Source organism: Seriola dumerili, unplaced genomic scaffold (genome assembly GCF_002260705.1).
Source record: "Seriola dumerili isolate Sdu_G_001 unplaced genomic scaffold, Sdu_1.0 BDQW01000073.1, whole genome shotgun sequence".
Lineage (NCBI taxonomy): Eukaryota > Metazoa > Chordata > Actinopteri > Carangiformes > Carangidae > Seriola > Seriola dumerili.
In genome coordinates this window covers 7,189,228-7,212,750 of record NW_019174328.1, presented here as the reverse complement: position 1 = coordinate 7,212,750, position 23,523 = coordinate 7,189,228, and the positions used below count along the sequence as shown (strand labels likewise).

At 44.0% G+C, this 23,523-nt stretch overlaps 1 protein-coding gene across 2 annotated transcripts; it reads right to left on the bottom strand.

Moving 5' to 3' along the window:
- Positions 1–451: 451 nt before the first annotated feature.
- On the bottom strand, positions 452–22,297 carry smoc2 (SPARC related modular calcium binding 2). 2 transcript variants are annotated; one of them, XM_022743841.1, is made up of 13 exons: positions 22,001–22,297; positions 16,038–16,200; positions 13,776–13,882; positions 13,424–13,523; positions 12,599–12,643; positions 10,245–10,325; positions 8,908–8,982; positions 7,184–7,370; positions 6,180–6,262; positions 1,939–2,038; positions 1,530–1,777; positions 1,227–1,264; positions 452–1,023 (listed from the first exon to the last, which is right to left on the bottom strand). In XM_022743841.1, the coding sequence occupies exons 1-13, from the start codon at positions 22,073–22,075 to the stop codon at positions 1,000–1,002; spliced, it is 1,326 nt and encodes a 441-aa protein (XP_022599562.1). In that variant the 5' UTR covers positions 22,076–22,297; the 3' UTR covers positions 452–999. The 2 variants fall into 2 exon arrangements, with proteins under 2 accessions (XP_022599562.1, XP_022599563.1); XM_022743842.1 differs by having other exon boundaries at positions 10,245–10,292.
- Positions 22,298–23,523: the final 1,226 nt, after the last annotated feature.

Here is a 23,523-nt window from a genome sequence, read left to right as displayed (position 1 = left end):
TCTATTCAAACCTCGCTGACTGTTCAAGTGTACATTTACTGTATACATGCAAGCATACCTTATGCAAATATACGTTCACACACACTTGGCTCATATAACGCCCTTTTAATGGCCAGTCATACGACACACAGCCGAGATCGTTCCATTTATCTGTCTTCAGTCGACGTGGGGAAATCTGTGACGAGAACAGAAACAAGTACCATCCGTTTTTTCCAATTCTAAACTGTTGCCCCAGGGGAACTGGCATGCTGTCTGAAAATGGGATGATACACGACCTTTGCTATGTATGACTAATACTTGGCTCCTAAAGACTGTGTCAACAAGGTGTTTTATTGAAGACGCAGCAAGAAAACACAAAACGGCAAAGACATTACAACATTTATATGATGAGAAGGAAAATATAGAAGAAGAATAACTGGTTCAGAGAGAAACAAAGTAATTTACTGACTTAATGAACCGTCTCTGACACATTAAGACAGCGCAAAATGTATAAAAGAGTTCTTTATTTCTAATAAACATGAATACATGTGAACATGTAGGACGTTTTTATGATGTATGTTTAAAACATTCTTTCAAACTGCTGTACAGAGCACAGGAAGAGATGCTATAGGTCAGTACGTGAGAGATGGGATGGTCTTAAGTATTGTAACCGCGTAGCAAAAATCCCGTGGAACGTTATGCGTATGAGAGAAAAAAAGCACAATAGGGGAGGGGGCACAAAATGTAACATCAAACATTAAAACTTGTACAACTCTGAAAAGTATACTTTTTAGACACACAAAGGACACATACATTGTATGTGTTAAATAATTTTTGTTTGTCAGGACATAAAAAGCTAACTACATCATTCACAGATTCAGCAGTCTGTTTAAATACCTTATTTCTACAAAGTGAATTTACATTTTTTTTAAAGTACAAAGTGCAAATACTATGGTTTCCATTATTGCCGATTGGTGAGGGCACGTTCTCCGTGTGGGAGGGGAAATCTCAGTTGCTGGCTTAGCCTTGCTTCTTTGAGGGATTCTGAGGAGAGAATTAAAGTGACGTCAGTTTGACACATGCCATGTCTGTTTGCACTTAGTCTGACAACTTTTTTAATGATTGTATATTCCTGGCTCAGTCAACGCTGACAGAGCTAAAACAATATTTCAGTTAGACTCCAGATGTGAAACCAATTTTTCTCAGAGCCATTTTATCCATTAGTGTGGGATGAGTAGTTTACTTACTAGTTTACTAGAAGGTAGGCCCTCTCCTGGTTTGGCCCCTGTGAGACAAAAAAAGTGATATAAAAGGTCAACAACCATAATATGAGGAATACTTCAGCTAAATTTAAGCATCAAATCTCCACAAAGTACCGTTAACCCTTCAATAAGCGCTTTCCCAACTGGTCCTTGATTTTAAGCAGGCTTCTTATTTGAAGCCAGCGCTTGCCAATTTTGCCAGCTGAAGTGACACCTGTTGCTGGTAGATTGTATTAGCTGTAGCTAGCCATGAGACATTAGATTGCGTTACTGTGTTGCTCAGCTCACCCTCTTCTTTGGTCACCCCGAGGCAGCCCATCAGCTCCTGCAGAGAGAGCGCCTTGTCGTTGCTGATGTCGCAGTACTCCACAAACTTCTTTACGCACTTCTTAGGCTTGGACTTCTTGCGCAGGAAGCGTTTGAAAGGCTTGATCTCCTTCTTCCCGATGTCCCCACTGGAGTTTTTGTCCAGCTGACTGAAATACCAGTGGACCACCCTCTCCTCCAGGGTGTGGCTGGGGTCAGGCTCAGCCATCCTACATGACAGATATCAATTCACATCACTTCATCCAACTGACTAGAGTTACGCAAGTCACTGGAGTTCAACCAGTTGCCATGGTTACAGCAAAAATCACCTGTATCACACAAATGGACGAAAGGTCGAAAGGCCGAATGGTAAGATGAACACACGTCATACCTTCCGGCGGATGCTGGGTCTGTGACGGCGTGCACCATGTCTGTCGACAGCGCGTCAAGAACACTTGTCAGGAACTCTGTTTTCTTTGCCCCAGGACAACCTGGAAAATAAGCCACAGACACCTGAATGAGTGTGTGTGAGCATGCATTATACAGTTCACATGGAATTAAGTGTACACATGTGTCAGCAAACACAGACAAATGATCCTCCGGTCCACGGCATTACGACACGTGTCGTGATCTGGAATGCTGCCGTCATAGGTGGCCTAATAAATGTTTGGGGAGGGACGTCATGTAACAGGCAGCGTAGGTCTAACGTGAGCAGCACATAAAGACAGCAGAGGAGAAAATAAACCCAAACAAGACTCTCACAGTTGTCTTTAACTCCCTCTCATAAAGTGTCAGACCTCCCCTCATCTGGAGGAGGAAGAGGGTACCTGCCAATCATCCCGGAGGCCCCTGAGTGGTTTTGACAGCTGGAGGCCCAGATGATGTTACCGACTGTTGTGTGTATGGACAAGAGGCTCCATTCAGCGCCTGAGACTCACCTGAGACATCAAGGGTACCAAACACAGTCCTGACAGAGAGTGTTACTGAGGATTTCATCTGAGGGATGTCAGATTTTAAAGGTATGCGTTCAGAGATTGACAGTCGCAACAGCTGATCTTCAGCGTGTGGTGGGATTACTATTTGAAATGTCAGCCAGAGAGGAGACTGATATAATTAACTCATAAACCTATAAGGTAAAATCTATCATTAACTACCCAACTAAAACCAACAGAGAAGCATCATTACATGCAGAATGACGGGAAAAAAAATTTAAATGAGGGACGACTGGAGTGGAATGACCCTAATGATAGTAATTGTCTGTTAGGCCATAGAGTTTTAAGAGTGTGGAGGCCAAGGTTGTTCTGGAAGAGCTGAAGGCTATGGAGGCCAGAGAGATTCCTGGATTCCTCTCCCGGCTCTCTTCTGCTTTCTCACAGTCCGACTTCCCTCTGCTATTGCGCCTGTGGAGAAGAAGAAAATTCTCCGCAGTTTGCTGCTCCTTTTTTATGGCCCAGGCCTGCGGGGCCAGATTCTCTTGTGTTGGAGATAATAGCATGCTTTGCCCCGCTCTAACAGGTGGCGACCAGCATCGGCGTAAACACCCAACACCCAGCCTACACTCCACCTTTCCCAAGCAGCACGGGGCTTTACAAACCCGCGCCGAGCTGAGGGCTGAAACATTCACAGTCTCTTTTACATGCTGAACAGACTTGCACTTAAGTTTTAGTAGGCCCTCCCTGGCCCGAGCCCAGTAAAATATCTGACCCACCTGTGAATGGCCAAAGTGGTGCCTTGCTGAGCCTCTTGTGGTAAATTAGTCTAGACAGTCACACAATTGCACCCTCAGACGGCAAAGTGTTTTTATCTGGCTTCTGACTGAAGAGAGATTTGTGGGATGGCAGTTGGACTTGTTTGAGGCTTAGTGTTTTTCATGGAGAGCACACGTCCTCTCCGTAATGCTGGAGGAATCCGAACATGTCTGCAGTTCATTCAGATGGGAAGCCATCAGGTAAAGCTGCAGTCCTTTCCTCTTGGCAGCAAAAGTTTTTCTTGTGGGGGCGGGACAGATCAGCTTCTGTCTGTCGGTCTGGACACTGTTTTGCTGTGGGGCAGGACACAAATGTTCCTGCTGTCATTCAAAGGAAATTGAGTCTGGCCATTTTCCGTTCGGTTCGAGGCCGAAGCAGTAAACGTCTGCTCTGCCTTACTTCATAATCATTATAATTATGTAATGTCCATGTTTGACAGATGCAGGATGGAATCAAGTTGAGAAAGCCTCGAATGATTACATTTTTCTTGTTGAAAATCTAACATCTACACCACTATTCATACGCCTCCATATCTCTGCTGCCTTTAGAAAGTTGGCCAGTAAGTGCATGTTTGCATGTGTGTGCCCGTGTGTTACTGTCAATAAGAAGCTGTGTTATTCTATGGAGCCACATGGGGCAGAGACCTGTCAGCACTCACAGCTGCAGTTCCCAATGCCTGCCCCAATGCTATCCCATGATCCCGCTCTGGGGAGAAAGCTAGCCAAACACTCCGCTTTCCTCTCCTGCTGCTTTCAGGGCAAGTTGCTCCTTTCTTGCATCTTGTCCCATAAACCTCTCAACACCAGCGCTTCAACAGCAAATAGGCTGTAGCAATGTGAAGGCAATGTTTATAATTACCCCTGCTTCATACAGTAACGGGGTTTTACAGCCACTGATGCAACTGCTCATTAGAGAAAACAAGATGCTGTGTTTTTTTTGACTGCGTCTCGGAATATTTTATAATGGGAGACCTGGCTGATATGGTGCAGGTTTTTTCTACAGGTTTAGAGTGATGTCTGTATACTTGTGTGAGCGTCTGTGTTAGGTGACTGCATGGGTGAATAGGTATATTGTTTTCTGTCCTACCACACAGTGTTTAAAAAGGTGTTTGGTTGGGCTTGAGCTCTTTCTCGTGGGATGTTTTCCACCCCCCATTGCCACCAAACAGTATCTGCTGACAGACACTGTAATTTGTCCTGCTCAACATATTAGCAATAATATACACCGCCGGTGTCACTGAAAGGCAAAGATGAGTAACATTTATTGCTCTAAGGAGCATTGATCTGTGACTCTCCATTCCGTTCTTTCCAGTTTTATACAGACTATACAAGAGTCCTCGATGCAGAGACAGAGTGTTGCTCTGCTGCTAAATGCAGCACCTGCGAGCTGAGAGCACAGCTCTGGCCTGGCAAACTGTTACATAAACAGTGATGGATGGGACAGGAACAGTGGTGGCTCTGTTCATATGCTGCTGGATTATTAACATGTTTACCAAACCGCCAAAAAACTGCAAATTTGCCAAGCGCCGTTCAGCTTTAAACTGAGATTTGGTTGTATGCAGCACATGAAAGCTATTACTCTGCTTTGCAATGGTTTCATGACAAGTCATGAAATTGCTGATAAAATTAAATTAGATATTTAAAATGATGATATTCTAGTATTTGCAAATGTATTGAAAACAGGCTGAATGCACACTTCTGCGCAAAACCATGGTAAGTCAAACAGGCCAAAGTTGAATCTGGAAGCAGCTCAGCAAAATCAAGTGGACATTTACAACAGTTTATTTTCATTTTCACATTAAAGTAGACGCTTGAAATAGCATTAGCATTAAGCTAAACCTGTTCAAAATAGGTTTAATAATTTATGTTTGCGATGCCATGTGGGCTCAGCTGTAGCTGAGTGGAGCAATATATCTCAGCAATTAGCTCAGTAGGTGGAATGATGGCAGAAAAAACAAAGAATATTTTATTTGTTCACACTTCTAGTTCTAAAGTAACTTGATTTATTTTACTGACCATCTCCTACATTTTAGAAACGACATACCTTGTTAGTGCCTTCCAACGCCGTTTTTTCCATCTGATACCACTATGGGTAAGGTTTGATTAGGTTTATTGTTTAGGGTCAGGGAAAGATTGTGGTTTTGGTTTGAATAAATATTTTAAGCTAAAGGAGTGATGGTTATCACAGTCAAGAGAAACCAACATTGGCTGGATGTTTTAGGGACCCATCCAGCCAGCCTCACCTGCTCCTTTGTCACTTGAATGTAAACCTATGTTGTTTTTGGGAATTTGCTGAAATGGCAATGTGACACATGATCTTCAGTTCTATCCGTTTGTAAAATTCACTCAGATATATCAAGATATAAACTTTACAATTTAAAATGTCAAATAGCAAACAAATTCTCACCTGTAACTAAGCCCTGCCCATGACCACCGCTCTTAAACTACCCTCCTGCCCTCAATCTACTTATCTAAACTCTTGTCAGTCTTTCTGTCACTACCTGTCTCTGGCATCCTATTATCCATTATCTCTAACTCCCCTCCCTGCTGTTTCTCCTCTGTGCTATCATCCCACTATCCTCCATCTCCAGTGTCAGTTGAAGATTAATCCTCCCCCCGATCCGTCTCTGTCTCCTGGCTTATTGACCAGTGAGGGGCAGTATCTGGCAATCCTCAACTCTTTCTCAAACATTTCCTTGACCAACAGTGGTAATGATGTCAACACACACACACACGCACGCACACACACACACACACACACACACACACGGTTATCAGAACCTTGGAAGCGCAGCAGCAGTTGGAGGCCAATTGCTGAAGAACTTCACCATATGGTCTGAACAGAGAGGAAGAACAGAGACTGAGTACAGTTTTTGGAGGCCTACCTTGGAGATGTCTGCTTCTATAATGGTCCTTAGGTTTAGTTGGGTGGGCCCTGGCATTGCCGTCACACTTTGGCTGTTCATACCTACGAAAAAGAATAAACAATGTCAGAAAATGCCAATTAATTCAAAGTGAAATGGGTGGAAGGGATTGTTTATGACAGTAAAACTATCCTTGTTGTAAAATCAGAGAGAAATCCCATGTTTTCCAGTTTCCCCTGTACAGTTAAATCTCAGGGATTCAAATAATTGTTTTGTGGCAAACCAGAGGCTGTGAAACACATCCAAAAAGAGGGAGGGATTTGGGACTGGTATGAGGACAGAACGGGGGAGGGACGGTGAGAAAGAGAGAGATAGAGGGAGAGAGGCAGATAGGCAGACAGAGAGCGTGGGACACAAGGAAGCTTTCACTGCCTCCCTTGGAGAGCTGGTGGAGTCCTGATTGCTGCTGTGCGACAGGGCCAAAAGCTGGCTTGGGACAAGGGGAGAGAAGGGGGACAATCCACGCTTCCATATGTGTGCTAATGTGCTGTCTGGCACTCTGCCTGGAGCCTTGTTAATCGGATACCCAGCCTCGCTGCTTAACAAGAGCGCACCAGTGCCCCACTCTGCCAGGCTGACTGACCTCTGACCTGCTGCTTACCAGACCACTGAGTCACTCTGTCTACATGCTTATGTCAGACTTACTGGCATTTTCTGACTCTCAAATAGAGAAGCTCAGTATTATTCAGGGACATTTTAGTACAGAAGATATTTGCCAACCAAAGGGCATGGAACTGGGTCATCCATTTGAACAGCCTCTCTATCAGTTGGCCATTCTGCTGTGTTATGATTGGTGTGAATGATCACTTACCTGCTTTGTGTAACAACTGTCTGGTTTGTTTGCCACAAAAAGCCGTGCGATAAATTCCAAGAATCTTTGTAAATTAGGGTGAAAATACCACAGAAAAGCCCTAAAATAGCCTTATCACACATGAGTTTTTTTGTATAGGTGAACTCTCTCTCACCTGGTGGAGGTCCCAGGTATGGGCCGTCCAGTGTCCACCAGCACACACCAGCAGTAGCCGGTGGAGGGGTGGCATTGGACTGGCTTGTACAGTCCTCCTTGGGCACAGTCTGGTACAAATACAGCATCGTTCTTGTGCTGCCTCGCCTCCTCCTGGGCAGACTGCTGCTCCTGGTCACATGATGAGGCTGGAGAGAGGGGGTCAGGTGATACAGGAGTCAACGGAGGCATAGGTGGATTGGTCACACACACGCACGAATGCGCGCACACACACACACACACACACACACACACACACACACACACACACACACACACACACTTAACGTGAGCAATAGGGTCTGTTTTAAGTTTACATTTGGAGTCAGTCTGGCTAACACATTTTGGATTTATGAAACATGTAATATGTTTGAATTTCTATTTAAAAGTGAAACACATACAGCTGCTTTCTCAGTACCACCTAACCATCACTGTAAAATCCCAGAGGTGAAGGAGGAGGACTAAGGGGAGGAGGATGAGCGCTTGGAGACAGTGTGTGCAGACCGCTATATCAGCCCCCCGTGGCACTGTTTACAGACATTAACAGGCTAATGACTACGTACAGCTCCCAATGCCCCAAGTTAAGTAAATATTTGGACACTCGACTGCCCTCTGTGGATGTGTGTGACAGACAGAGAAAGAGACGAGACAAAAGCAGCAGCAGTGGTCACTTGCGCCTTCAGACACCTACATTCAGTGACACACTACTGCTGGGTGATGTAAAGTACCAGGGATCTACTGTGTCTGTTTACACATTCAAAATTTCCCAAGGAAAAATGCAGTGTTTCAGGAGCTTCATGAGAACGATGGGGTTTTGCAGAGCCTCAGCAGGATCTAATCAGACTTTTTTTTTTTTTTTTGGTTCAGTGCAGCAGCCTCCGTCTCTGCAGTGCAGCTCTCCAACAGAGATTTGAGTATTAAACTCAGGGATGGAAGTAGAGCCCTCCTGGCCATGAGGGCTTTCATCACCAATCTCTCCCTCTCTTCACTGCTCGCCTCAAGGCTCGGAAGCTACTGCGGGATTATGGATATCCCTTTTCTTTGTTTATTTTCATTAGAGATCTTTACCCACACAAAAGAGACCAAATGAAATGCCTCCCCGCTTTCTCAACCGACTCTCTTCGCTCCAGTTGCTCCGTATGGGCTCTCTTTGTTGGGGTGGGTGTTTTTTTTTTTTTTTTTTTTCACCCCAATACCCCAAAGAGCACATGGTAATCAAAACCATCAATGCTGCATTTCTCAGGCTTTTTTTTTTATTGGTTGTAAATTATGATAATGGTATTCACACACAAATGCACATGTGCACACAGTGTTCTCATTTGTAGACTGGCCTCAAAATTTATGCAAAAAGCAACATATTTCCCCAAAGTGCAAACGTGCATGTGTGAAACAGGAGGGCAGGATGGGCTCACAAAAAGAATAGGAGATCCTGTGTTTGTGCCATGTGCTGATAATTACAGATATGCTGCAACGCGAAGAACCACAGAGAAGCAGACCCTCAAAGCCTGGCGCACTCCAACACCAAGATGTATTGGTTTCACAACCCACCATCTGTCCTTAAAAGACAGAGCAGCCTCAAACCATGATTGCTCACACAAGTAGGAAAAAACACAGAGCCTGCTTTCAGTTGAGGTTTGCAAACACCCGATCACCATCATTAAAGAAAAAGCGTTCTTTGAAACTCACATGGTGCTCTGGTTCTATTGTTCTGTCGGCTGCGAACCTGCTCTGTCCACAGAGTGGGGTACTGGGAAATGATGTCTGAAAAAAATCACCAAGACAGCTTTATTAGCTTCAATTGAAAACACACTTGTTTATCATCTGAGCCAAACCTGGTAGTTCCAAAACTCACAGACTGTAAAAATGCACATCAAGGTTATCGTCTCTCAAACTGCTGGAGTGGATGTGAACAGTAAATTGCATATGACAGCTGTGACAAGAAATACGGCAGCAAAAAAAAGGGGGACAGTAAACTATGACTATGAATTTCTTCCTGTGTTATCAAATAATCACATTGACATAGAGTCATAAAACACTACTTCTTTAATAATATGAAAGGGTGATAAAAGTGCTCGAATGCAACGTTACAAATGTGACTGCCTCTCGTTAACAGTGATGGATTATCTTTATTGCACTAGAAATGTTGGAAGTTTTCTCGGTCATTTGGAGTTTAAAGGAAGCATGTAGCAATGCCACAATATAGAAATACTCCATTACACTGCATACAAAACTTACAGCACAGATGTATTAACAGCAAAGCATGCTTTAAGTATCAAAGGTAAAAGTACTCATAAGGAAGGTTTATATTACTGTCTATCATATATTTGGATTATTGTTGATGACTTTTATGGAAGTAGCATTTTAATGTTGCATCTGGTTGTGACCTTGTTATTTCTGTCTGTAACAATGCATCATATTTTAAAGATGATGTTTTATATGAAACATTTTCAATCATAAAGTCACAAAGCATAAAAAGGAACAGCCTCAAGTAAAGTATTTGCAGTCTATTGCAAAATTAGACTGAAGTACAGTACTTAAAGTAAATGTACTTTTGAAAAAAGAATTACCACCATTCTTCTTCTTTGTGGCTAGTTTACTTGATTTGGTATGAGCAGTAGTTTATGTTGGCTAGCTAGCTAATGCTAGATAGATATTGTTGTACATTTGCAGACTTGATTACTCTTCTCTACTTATGCTACTGTTACACTATGTTTTAGCATTTATTAATATTCTGTATTCGTCACTTGTGGCCACTGTGTTGCTACTCAACAAAGACTGCCAAAGAAAGCCACTCATTTTGATAGTTTTCTTTGTGAATCTTATCAATTTAAAAATGTTTTTCTATCACATTTTCTCCAATGACCTTTTAGGAAGAATGAGGCTGTAGTTGTCTCATGTGAGGCTTCTTTTGCCCTTTTAAGGCCGGTTTCATGCTATGCTTTTGAGTCAGTCAGTGGTGTCTCAGTAAACACAGGCACGGCATCAAACATTTCTTACTCACAGTCTGACGGATAAAAGCTCACCTTCTTCATCTGTAGGAGGCTGTGGATCCACCACTAGGCCAGTCTCATCTGCATTTAGAATGGAGAATATTTGCAAGGAGACTACAATTACGAGAGAAAGCTAGATTAGAGAATACTTAACTATGTGAGATTTGCACGTTGCCCGGACAATATTGAGAGAGGCAGAAGTAGAGGTGAGGAGAATTAGAGAGGTGTGTGTGTGTGTGTGTGTGTGTGTGTGTGTGTGTGTGTGTGTGTGTGTGTGTGTGTGTGCTGTGTGTTGAAAGCTGAAAGAGGGTGACTTACAGTAAGAAAAGGAAAGAGGAGGAAAAACAGAAGTATAGTGGTCATATATTCCCATGGCTTCACTTCATGCAACAAAGGAGATTATGTTATAGAGGACAGATTGAGGTCAGGTATAATGAATGAGGAGAGGATGAGGAACAGTTGTCCCTGATGTTCTTCTCCATCCTTCCATTGCCTGCATTCAAGTTCTGAGAGCTGTGTGAAGGTGGGAGAGATACAAGGGATGAAGACTGCAGTAGCCAAGTCTGAAACTAACCAATTAACAGTGGGAAAATCAAGCTCAGTGTTTGTTTGGTCTGTTTTTGTTTGTACGATTTGTGGTAGGAGGGAGATGGGGACTGAGGTTTCGAGCCGCTAAGGGTGAAACCACGGCCGTAGGTGTGGTTAACCTCAGCGTGGGACACTCATTCTGCTCAAAGTAAAGCTCTGTTAATGCATGAGTCAGGGCATCTCCAATGGGTGGCTCCACAAACAGAGATTAAGCTTAAAACTTCTTTTCTTCAGCAACGAATTCTCCATTGCAAAATCAGGATTTTACATTTAATGCAAGTTTGTTATGCCAGCCATTCATCTTCTCAAGCACGGTTGGTGGATAAAAATACATACAGTCAGTGTGACTGACTGAGGCAGACATGTTATTACTTTGCTCACTTAACGGATGGAAATGCCATTTAAAAAAGTGTATTTATGATTTGGATTTATGATAAACCACTAATGACCTATCTTTACTTTGCAGCCTTTTACATGACTGTAACACCTCTTTTAGCATCTGCCAGGAAACCCCCGCGCTATTTGTGGTCATACAGCAGTAGTTTTACGGCTGTTTGTCAGTCGTCAGCTGCACATGATTCCAGCATGTGAATGAATTTGTCAAGTCAAGCACCAGAATTGAGTTTACGGTAAAACATTTGATGTTTAACTTTACCAATTCTGATAATAAAAGTGCAGCAATGCCTGCCGTAGAATGGTTAGGCACTGATGGGCTTCTGCTGAATCAAAATACTGATGCAATCACTGCTATTTTCAGTGCTGGCACACCACAAATCTACAGTTTATTCTGCTTTTCACCACCCTGTTTATCCAACCAGTTCAGATTGAACCACAACCCCCCCCCCCCTTCACATCCTTTCCGCCCTCATTCCCTCTCCCACCATCTCAAATTTTTGCATTCCCACTTGATCTATGTGTAATGAGTTGGCCGGGCTCAGACAGACACTATACCCAGGACTGTTTACAGAGAGAGAGGCGCAGACGTAAATGTCACACTGACAGGAATAACCCATGTGACAAACACAAGTGGATGGATACGCACTTTCTCTCTCTCAAACACATGCACACATTCATGCACGCAAACACACACACACATGCACATGTACACAATCACATAAGGAATCGATCTGGATCAACCTAAATTACACTTCTTTCTTTTTGAGCCTTCAAATCACATCAGTTAAACAAATAGCGTCTTAAAAGATGAGAGCAAGATACACAGTATCTGGAGTGGAGCCAGAGGGAAACTTAGTGGTTCTATATCTGGAGGAGGGTAGATGTTGATGAGAGACAGGGTGAAAGTAGGTGGAGGATAAAGTGTGAACATTTCCTTGTGTCTTATGACACTGTTCCTGAAAAAGAACAAAGTTAGAAAAGAGCTTCTGATAAGTCAGTGTTCTTCCATTCTGGCTGCTTCCTGGTCGTTTAGTTGCCTGGTAAAGACAACAGGCGGTTATAGGCGCTGTAGCTGCTGGCGGTGTGCATTAAAGCTCACCGCAGCCTCTCTCCTTAGACTTGTTACTCAGTCACAGACCGCTTTTATATCAGCCTTCAGGCTGCTTGTACTCTCTCAAATTGACAAAATATTAGAGAGGCAAGCCTTAACAGGCGACCTGCCCTGCACATCTCTGACACAGATGCAGGCAAACAGACAGAGATACAAATGAATACATACACACATGTACATGCATGCTTAGATAAGTACACACATGCACATGGACACACATGAAAGCACACATGCAAATATAAAGGAGTCGATATGCCTCTGAGAATGAATTTTCCTTGAATTAAAGTCTCACCTGCTTTACCTGGCTCTCTTGTGGTAGCCCTCTCTTGTTTTGATCCTAAAAAGCGACAGGTTCAAATGAATTAAAAATTCACCACAATACACTTTTTTCAAGTGTGACAAAGAAGACAAACAGCCACCAGACTGAAGTGAGGAGTGAACTACAGTGGAAAACTCTTTCCTGCCTGTTTATCATTCATTTTAAATGGCTCCAATCACTTTCACACTGCACGTCAATGGAGATGTATTTTGTGAAATTTTTAAACCTCATATACACAATCAAAATTAAAGTACAGCTGGCACTTAAAACTACTGCAGCTGCTCCTGGAACTTTCTCACTCTCAAGACAGCAGCAACTTACAAGGCAGCCCCATGAAGACGCACAGGGAGGACATGTGGCATTGGTTATTTGATTGTTTGGCAGACGCCATCCTCCAAGAATACTTACATTCCTTACAGTTTAATTTTGTTGCTCAACTCTGCAGCAAGGATTTTCTACTAGGCTTATTTACACTGTAGCCCCATTACTTGAGCAACGCTCAGTCCTCGGGTGGCCCTCAAACTCTGTGGCCATCAGTCCAGTCAGTGACCATTTTCCCATAGGACTAAAGATTACACCCCCCACATACATGGAATGTCATGCTTGGCTGTGCTGAATTCAATTTATCATCATTGCTTCATATAATTACAGAAACCACGTTTGACTATAAGTCAGTCATTTTGAAAATAGAAAATGAAATGCCTATACTAGTGCACTGAACTGAAAATAGAGTATGCATGAGTGTATACATTATTCAAAGTTTCCCATTGTGAGACAGATTATGAGGGTTTTTCCAACCTTGGCACCGAGGTTTTTTATTGGCCACTGCTGAGCCACTGATGGGTCGGCCATTGGGTGTGACACACCAGCAGTATCCAGTGTAGCTGTGGCACTGAACCTGTAATTAAAACAGCATGTAAACGCAAAGTTGGCATAATCTAAACCAGGGATGGCATTTGCATGAATGAAATGTGAAGGAACAGAGTTAAAAAGTCATTAACAATAAAATCCATTCAGGAGAAAAGAGCAATTCTTGCAAAAAGTGAACTCAGGGTGCGAAAGAGTTACTCTTTTCTACTGTAGCCTCTCTAGTCTAGAGCTGTGCCTCCTACTCGAGGGAAGTATCATGTAATGGTGTGTTTTTTGTTACCTCGCTATATGTACCATCAGGGTTGCATACAGGCACAAAGACCTGCGGGAAGAGCTTCTTGGCCTGCTGCTCTGTGTACTTCTTCTCTGCTACACATCTGGATGTATCTGAGGAGTACCACAAATCACCGGAATCACTACACATCACAGAGACCCATGATTCAACCCACAGCTCAACTATTTTCTTATGCAGCACAACTCCGAAACCAACCTACTTAAAAAGTCAGAAGATGATGTTGAATCTCACAGATGATGAAGAACGAAAGAAAAATGCAGGGAGAGGGGAGAGATGCAGGGGAAACAATTCAAGACATTTCGGAAGCAGCAGATACTTGTGTGGCTGGGAAAAGAAACCAACACCCCCGGTCTTATTAGGAGCAAGTCAGGCAAGCCTGCACAGTGCCTGGTGGTAAAGCCATTACTGAGCGAGGCAGCTCGTGCTGCTCCTGTAGAACATTCCAGTCACCCAAGAAAAGGGCTGATGCACAGGGAAAACCTGACCCTTCCTTAATGTCTCTGGGTCTGTCTCACTCTCCTCCTAAACCTCGACTGTCTCCTCAGCTCAGCCCGAGCTGTCCTCCACGTATTTGTTGATATGAATGAGGGTCAGCAACGTTTCACCTATGAGCACCTCGTGTCTTTTCACATCCCTCTGTCAGAGCCATGGCTCATCCTGTCATTCCACAGCTGCTTCACCTCACCTGGCCAACAGCACCAGCTGTGCAAACTCTCAGGAAATGTTGGGCAGCAATGGGTTTAATGGTAACTTGGTGCGACACATTAGCTGCCACGCAGTGCTCGTCTGGCTGGCAGGTTCAAATCACATTAAAACAATGACTCATGCTAATTTTAAAAACGTTCACCAGTTTGGTCGGGAGGCTGCATGTCCCTGGCATGTCTTTCTGTAGATTGACCATTAGACACACGCAGGGGAATGTGCACTGGTTTCTTTCAGGCTGGTGTGTGTTTAGTGTGTGTGTGTGTGTGTGTGTGTGTGTGTCACTGTCACTGGAGAGGAGAGACTCTGGATGTTCCGGATGGGGGATAACAGGGAGTTGAGGAGCTCTAAAGTTAGCTCCAGTGGAAAAACCCAAAACCATCGTCCTTCTCCAGGGGGCTCCGACCAAAAACTTGACTGGAAAAAATGACAGGACACTTGAATCATCTCAGCGCAGTGATAGAAAACAAATGTGGTGCCAGTCTCGCCATCCTTAAACACAATCCCATCTCTGTGCTTTTAGGCAAAATCAGCCCTCTGGTTTATTTCGGGTGCTGACACGGCTGCCGTTGCTGTGTCTTTACCCCCGGCCGTCCAGGAGCAGAGGGGGGTCCGAACCCTTATACACCCGATGTTATTGACGCATACAATACGACTTTCATGGACTCTCGTCCCTTTCAGCTTCCTAGCTGGAATCCTCTATTCTGTGTCCCGCGCTGTCCACCACATCCAGATGTCCGCTTAGAGACGTTGCCATAGAGACACAGCACGAGCATAAAATCGTGGAATGCTTTTCCATCATATGAGACTTCTTTTTAAGCAAACCCTTTTGCTCACGCTCCCGGCATTAGTGATCTAATATTGTAATATGTAAGAATGGGGCTTTGTGCCCAGTCTGGAGAGCAATGAACTAGCAGTATAGAGTTAGTGAGGAGGGTGGGGGTGGGGGGGTGGGGGGTGGGTTCAGTGTTTCAGCTTTTGGGTGTATGGGTTCTTCCTTCCAACGACGGCTAACAATGAGGGAGTCTGTGAGCTGCCTGACCTCACTGGCTCTCCTTCCCCTTTTGCTTTTCATCTCCAGTCCTCCATTGGTCACATATGTACAGCTTTACATCTACTATGATGAAAATGAGACCATTAATTCTTGTCAAAGTATTTCATTGAAATGCCCTCGCCTCTGCATAATGATTTGATTTCACAAAGCTGGAGCCATTTCAAATCAGTGAGGAAGCTGTCGGTCCCATGACATACGCATATAATCCATAAGAAGACAAAAATCATTTCCACTGAAAACAAAACAAGTAGAGTATTTTGACAAATGAATGTACATTTCCTTTATCAGTACAAATGGGGTGAAATGATGAAACCAGCCAGGCAGCAGCACCTGCCCCACCCATCCACTCTCAGTATGTCAACCCCACTCATCCTCCCAGCACTCAGAGAATTAATTATGCTGAAATGAATTTAACCCACAAGTTTCTACTGTGACCCTCTCTGCACATTTGAGAGCGTCAGGCGGCGCTGAAGCGTGACTCATGACCTGACCTTTGCATGGCCCTCGGATGACCTCCAGCTGGGGGTCGCGGCACTTGGCTCGGAGGAACTCGCAGCGAGATGTGAAGGTCCTGCCGTCGGAGGCGCACAGGGGTTTGCGAGGAGCTCCGCTGCATTCCATGTTGCACTCCTTATCCTGGTCCACCCGCAGGAACTGCATAGGTGAGAAAGTAGGAGATAAGCAGAAAAAAACATTTGTTAAATGAGCCATTTCTGGGAATCAGTCAGCTCTGCACCAAAACACTTTAATCTCCGCAACAGGTGTGATTCTGGGGGGATTTAGGAAGACTAGAGGTTGAAGCTCGTGTATTTTATAAAAACAAGCTACGACAACGAAGACAGAACACGCGTCCATTCCCAAAGCCATACAAATGGTTAATTCTACTTTAAAGCTTTCATCAGAGGTTCATAAGAAAGTGCAACATCCTTTCATAAATACAGTATAAAGCAGCGATAAACAGTACAACACAAAGACAAAGATGAGGCAGTGTCACTACAAGCCTGTCAGGGTGCAGCCAAGATTCGTCTTTGTCTAAAGGGCTGGAGAAGACTTGACTGACGCTTCATCTTTTGTCTGTGCCAACACCTGCGCAGGTATTCACCTGGAATCTCTCCTGAGGATGTTTTACTCAGCCATGAAAAGAGAAACAAGGACGGAGACTCCTGGCTGAATGCATCACATCACCTGTGTCAATGCCACCATTGTATCTTCCACCGTGGTATGAAACCTCCTCGCCAGGCCACACAATGAGGCGGTCGGTGGTGTGTGTGTGTGTGTGGGGTGGGGGTGGGGGGTGGCAACAAGCTGTGACTGCTACAATGAATGAAAAAGCAGTGAATGATAGAGCGGCTGAATAAACTAGATGTCAGAGAGCTTTGTTCTACTACAGTGTGAGTGTTGGGTTTACATAAAGTTTGCGTGATTCATTCATTCAGCTCGGTGGAATAATAGGTAGAATGGAAAAAAACAAACTCTCTACCCATGCCAATGCAGGTGCTGTATTCAGTCAGTCATACCCATAAATAAATACCTTTTTGTCTTCGCGCTGCAACACCGTCATTTTTCACTCAGGTTAGCTCTTTTGTTTTGTGACGTTCTTTTTTTCAGTTTTCAGTGGATGCTCGGATATCCACAATCAGTCTGAATGACCTCCCTGTCAACTATTCACAGCAGACGCACAGACAGACAGAAACTCGCTCTCACTCACTCACTCACTCACTCACTCACTCGCTCACTCACTCACTCACTTGCTCACTCACTCACTCACTCAACCCATTCTGTGGCACAAAGCAGAGAATCAAAGCCCTCGGTTCAAGGTAAGCCATAAAAATCTGTTATGAGTTATCAAAAGACAGGGCATGGCAGGATGGAAGAAGAAAAGACACATATCCAGCAGGAGGGCGGGATGATCAGCAATAAAAAATTTGTTGTGTCTGACATCCAACAAATGAAGTGAGAGATGAGGTTTGGTGGCAGCCCTCTGCATTCAGACGAGTAAGGCTTCAGGGCTACATGCACCTGGAAGAGGGTTGGCAGGGAAGGCAGTGTCGCCCTGGGCGAGCGCGGGGGGGGGGTACAACTCACTCTGTCAACCCTGCTCATAAATCTTCCCAAGGGGATCAGAGAGGAGAGGCCCGTTCAAACACATCGGAAGAGGAGCCGTGAGGCAGGGAAAATTAGTCTTAGATTGAAATTTTTCAAAAAAGATTTTTTCTTACAAGCTCTTTCTTCCTTGGCTTATAAAATAATAATAACACAAAAAGTATCCTGACACTGCTCACACTGAGCTGACTGTTGGCTTCATAAGAACAGCCTGTGTCCAAGTCTCAACTCTCATCCTTCATCTTTCTAGACAGAGTTATTCCTCTTCCTCCTTTGGAAATAACAAATTATGAGAGGTCCCTAGATAAATGTGAGGGGTCATAGCATGATTTTTTTTTTTTTAAACAAAAAAAACATGCATTTTATGACTTTATTCAATAGCAGTAGTGATATGACAGGAGTTGTGAGGTGAGAGAGGTGGCATGCAACAAAGGTCCCCATCTGGATGTGAACTGGACGTCGCGGTTCGTGGTCAGTGCTTTAACGACTGGGCAGCCAAGTCTCCCAGATACAACATATTTTTTTAGGTCTTTGGGCCACTAAAACCCCCTCAAATCCAACAATCTGAGAGGGAAAAATCCCCTTCACATCCACATCAAAGCCGTAACCTGTAAGGATGCAAATAGACATTAGTTCACTTTAGGCCATCAGAAAATATTTGAGGATTTTCCATTTCAAGTTTGTTCTTTTCTATTGTAACTTAATCTGTGAAGAAGTTGTCACTTTGAAGAGCAGCGCTGAATTTGAGGAGGGTTGTTTGGATGACTCAAATGGTTACAAAACAGTAACACTGTCTCTCTCACCCACCAAGCACCAGTGTGTTTGTGTGTGTGTTTACAGGTGGGTAAGTTGACTTCGAAATGATGGCTGAATTGGAAGATGGGTGTTGTCTGACCCATGACTCCTGAGTAATCATGTAATAATGTAGTAATAACTACTGAGTAGTCATGAGTCAGAACGTCAACATGTTGACAGGCGTCGTGGCTGGTATGATCCCATCCCAAGCTGGTCTCTGGTTCTCTTTCTCCTGCCACTTATTTCTCTTTAACATGTCCTTGCCCCGCCTCGTCAGTGTCTCTGAGTTTTTTTGGATTGTTTGCATCACTGCACCTAACTGACAGTCTCCCTCCCTCTCCCCCGTTCTCCCACATCAGTTATGACATCCCTCTGCTGCTGTGACCTCCTCTCACCCTCCGCTCTGTCTCTCACAGCTCACCCCTTCACATAAAGTCCAGCAGGCGTGACAGGCTGGGTCTGAAGATGGTTTTTTAAAGAGGGCCGCAGCCTCCCAAAGCTAGAAACTGCTCTGATAGTGACTAAGTGTGTCCAGCCATACTTGGTGGTGGACCGCCAACATCGCCACAGCCCACGCTGGCCACCCCAGTGCTCACGCTAGACGAGCATTATCAGCATCAGTCCTTGCCAGCCAGCAGACTGACAACTCAAACAGAGTCATTCTGCAGCCCAGCATCCTGCTAGATGTCCACTGTACAGCACACAGCAGAGCGCCAAGTGCCTGCAAGTTTAAGATAAAGCTCCAAGAACGCAGCATGGAAAAACACAGTTCGCCATGAAATCAGCCACCCATGAAATCAGCCACCCAGATTCACTATCGGGCATCCAAGTGTTTATTTCACAGTGAAAGCTGGCCACACTGCAGCAGGAGAACAAATAAGACGTGAAAACCAGTGAGAGTGAGAGGAAGAAGTGTCAGAGACTATGGTGTCTTGAGGACCTCTTCCTCCTATGTACTCCTAATGGTGGTTAGCCGTCTACTGCAGTGTGTTTGGCCGGTGGTGATGGATGGGCGACGCCGAGGTAGAGCCCTTACACTCCCCTGATGTCTCATTCCAGCCTCTCAGAGCAGGCACCATCGTCATGCGCAGCAACACGGTAGAGAGTGATGGATGGCCTTCACCACGGCAGTGGCTTCCACCCTTATTTATCATAAAAGGAGACTCAAACAAGACAGAACACATATTGTGACTCAAGTCCATCTATTGCTCAAATCCTTTTTTTGTCTACTTCCAGACAGCTGGCTCTCACTTTCTCTGTTTCTTTCTCTTTACTTTGCTGTCTTTCGTTTCATGATATCTTTCTTTCTTTGCATGATCTCTCTTGGAAGATGCTTTTTGCATCTGCTCAAATAATACAAGAGGTTGGCAAAGGAACAAGAGACAGAAGAAAGAGGGCGAGACGGGCGGAGTGTAAGGAAAATTTTTTTTTTTCCAAGACCAACCAGCATACAAATCAAATCCTATTACCTCCCCCTGGCTCTGCGGCATTGTGGGATTGAATTGAGTACGGAGGAGGCGAGCCTCCAGCAGAGAGCACATTGTAGGCTGATAAGGGCCCTCTGGGCTGGGAGGCCCCCGCTTCCAGCGCCCCGAGAGGCCCCTCACACCACGGCCCCGCAGGGTCAATGGGGGCCCCAGCTGAGAGCCGTGGCAAATGTGTTAAATGGCCTTGGCGGGAGTTTCCTGCGTGGATGCTAGGATGCAAAGGGGATCATTAGTTTCCAGCATGGTGGAAAGGGAAGAAAGTGACAGCCTTTAACCAGGCTACTAACTCAATCAAAGGTAAAGCCACTTAATTGCTGTGAAAGATGTTAAAAAGAAAGAGGTGGTGTGAAAGGCCACCAATGTTCATGTGACAATAAAGAAGTCTCTTTGGGCAGGTGCACAATTTCATGAAAGCATAGGGGGCAATGGAACCCATATGTTATACTATAATTGCTTTGTATAGATTTGAAAAAGAGGCAGCCAATGTTTTATGTGCCCTCATCTTTTCACACACTATTTCATACATGGAAAAAGCCTGCCTCGTGAATAACCTGGGCAAATATCCCCTATATTTAACTGCCTGTTTGACCTCAAATATGCACAAAATATGAAGTGGAGACATTTTCTTAAAACCAGCAATAGCCTTTCCTGTGCCATTCAAACAATAAGCCATTAATCACTCATGAAGTCCTGTAAAAGTACAAGTCTGGTGCTCCATATGTTATTCCAATAAAGAGGGTCTAACAAACCACAGTGGGGAGGTACGACACAGACACAGTTACGACTGAAACATGCAACGAAATAACAAAGATTTTCATTCTTATAGTCATATCTAGATCAGAGTGGCTGCTGTGTCATACCCAAACACAGCTGTATCAGTATAACCTTCACATCATTTGCTGAGTAAATATTACCATCCATGACACTTCAAAAAGGAAACACATTATCTGTACTCATACGATGTGTGTGTAATTGTGTGCATCATGGTGAAAATTAAGGGGGAGCATCTGCTCGGTGCAACAATTCCTCCCACATTCCACAACTCCATAGTGCCGTCAGGGAGAAAGGATCTCCGACCCTTCACCTGCAGGTTAACAACTCATGGCCATTTGTTTCCAATTGGATATTAAGGCATCTTCACCCGGACCCATAAATAACGGTGCTGGAGGAGGCGGCTGTCACTTCAACCTCTAAATCAAGGGGGGAAGTCTCTGACAGTGCACATTCCACTCTCTATTATTCCTCCTTCAGCACGATACCTGCACTTGATCGTGGCCATGAAATTCCCCTCATCTGCTTTAAAGGTGCATCTTCTCCTGAACTTTGAGGAGAAATTGACATGATGCACCACAGCTGCTGCTGTAAACAATGCCATGTGCTTCGGTGCAGCAGACCTCCTGACACTGGTACCTCAGCATCTAAAGAGCCACTGGTACTACAAGAGCAACTGGGACAGAGAGGCAGACAAGCCCAGGAGCTGGCAGGCAGGTGAAGGCACTAAAAGTAAACCAGAGTGGTGCTGCTACCAGACCAGTCAACCCCTCACAGGAAAGCCAGAAGCTTTTGCCATCTCAGATACACTGTGCAGAGACCCTGAACACAGGGGAATGGAGTTCATAAAGTTTTACAACGCAAACCTATCTTGGGTTGTAAATTCCATCTTGAATTTCTGCCATATATGGAACATATTCAAACTGTGAAACATTTTCTCCGGAGAGATTACATCTAAATTCATTTAAAGTTCATTTAATCAGCATGGGTCATAAATCTGTTTAGATTTATTTAAGATTTCTATTTACCTCTTTGCTTATTCATTAGATTTTCTATTTAAGCATTTCTGGCTATCAAACGAAAATCTCATAAAAAGGACATAGATAAAGGATGACGAGCGCTAAGCTTGTGAACTAACATAGGCTACTGACTTTAAAAAAGAAAAAAAAGAAAAAAGAAAAAGTCTTGTTTCAGGACTGTATTTTTTCATAAAACAGGAAACTGTCATTGCGTGTTGGACTTTTAGAAAAGCCTGTCTATCTTGAGACGCATTCGGGGAATTATGTGGCTCTTCCTACCGTGAGAGCGGAGAACTTTTGAGCGCGTCCAGCGCACAGCAGACAGAGGAAGACCAGTAGCGGACAGACGCGCATCCTGACGCAGCGTGGCAATAAACTCTCCAAATTACGCGCGGTCCAAAATTCAGTTTGTGCTGCCTGGACTTCACCAAAGTACGAAATTTGTCTCAGGAAGAAATCGGAAATGTTTAAAAATCCAAAAGTAGTCCTTGCGAAAAAATGTCAACGGTGGAGCAGGGGTTGCTGGTTTATTTCACTTCGTCTCCTTGGTTTCGTCTGCCAAGCCGTTTGTGTAGACACTCTCCTTACTTCTGGCAGTGCGATAACCCCCCCCCCCCCCCCGTGTCCCTGACCTTTCCCCCTCCCTCGGTGTCTCTTCTCCCTCTCTCCAATTCGACTTCTTTTCTCCACACCCCCTCCCTCCACACTTGATTTTGTGGACTAGATCCCTTATCGGATGCAGGCAGTTCCCCAGCCGGTAGGTAGGTAGGTAGGTAGGTGTAGGTTTAGAGGGACTCCGTCTGCTGCTGGTAGCTGAGGCAAACACGTCAGGTATTCTTCTCTTTCACCCTTTTTTTCCTTTCCTTCTCCTTCAAAACCACAACCACAATCCCATCTTTCAGAGGACCTTGTGATGATGTCCGACTGGTAAAGAGAGGATTGGATGAGAAAGGCTTCTGTCTGAGAGGAAACGTAGTTTGCGCTCAAATCCTCATTCTACTGGACACTACACACACACGAATTTCAATATAGCCTTTTGGAATTTCTCGATTCAATCTCTGTCCCTTTGTCTAGGACAGTTATCCAACGCTCATTAAGTGAACACAATACACAAACATGCGATACAATCTGGTCTATAGATTCTAAAGCACAAATAATTTAGCATTCTGTCCTGTTGACTGGTTTAAATATCACACTGCACGCAAAGCAGTGGACGCCAAACCATTTCCGAGTATTAAACGATTATGATCAACATTGAAGCTGGAGGATGAGACATGGTCAATATACACACATTAATCTTTTTACATACTTAGCTTTGACAAGCCTGTGGCCATCTGAACCTTCTTCATTATTACACCTTGTGACTTTAACGCCACCTAATGGTATATACGAGTAGTTACAAGTTCTCACAGCCCACTTAACCTTGCATATTGTATAATCATCACCGAAGATACTGTAAACTGTTTGCCATTTACTTTTATATTCTGCGAGCTGCACGAATCACACTTTGTTTTGTTAATAATAATAATAATAATAATAACAATAATTCAAATCAGCCAATCAGTGATTTGATCACTGTTTTATAAATCAGAGATAATTTAAATCACTGTCCCATTTGTGGGCTAATAATCACACATGTTTATGTTTAAATTCAAAGGCAGCAAAGACAGTAAGAAATAAATAAGTAAGACTAACGATGATGTTGATTTATGATTCATGATGGGTCCCAAAATGTGACTTGTCAAATACAGGTGTAACTGGCTATTAACTTATTAACATTATTAACTCTTAACAAATTGCTA

Coding starts and splice junctions, on each gene's coding strand:
- smoc2 (XM_022743841.1), bottom strand. CDS start 22,075: ATGCGCGTCTGTCCGCTACTGGTCTTCCTCTGTCTGCTGTGCGCTGGA. Junction 16,201..22,000: donor AAAAGTTCTCCGCTCTCACG/GTAGGAAGAGCC, acceptor TCACCTATGCAG/TTCCTGCGGGTGGACCAGGA. Junction 8,983..10,244: donor GCCTCCTACAGATGAAGAAG/GTGAGCTTTTAT, acceptor GATTTTTTTCAG/ACATCATTTCCCAGTACCCC.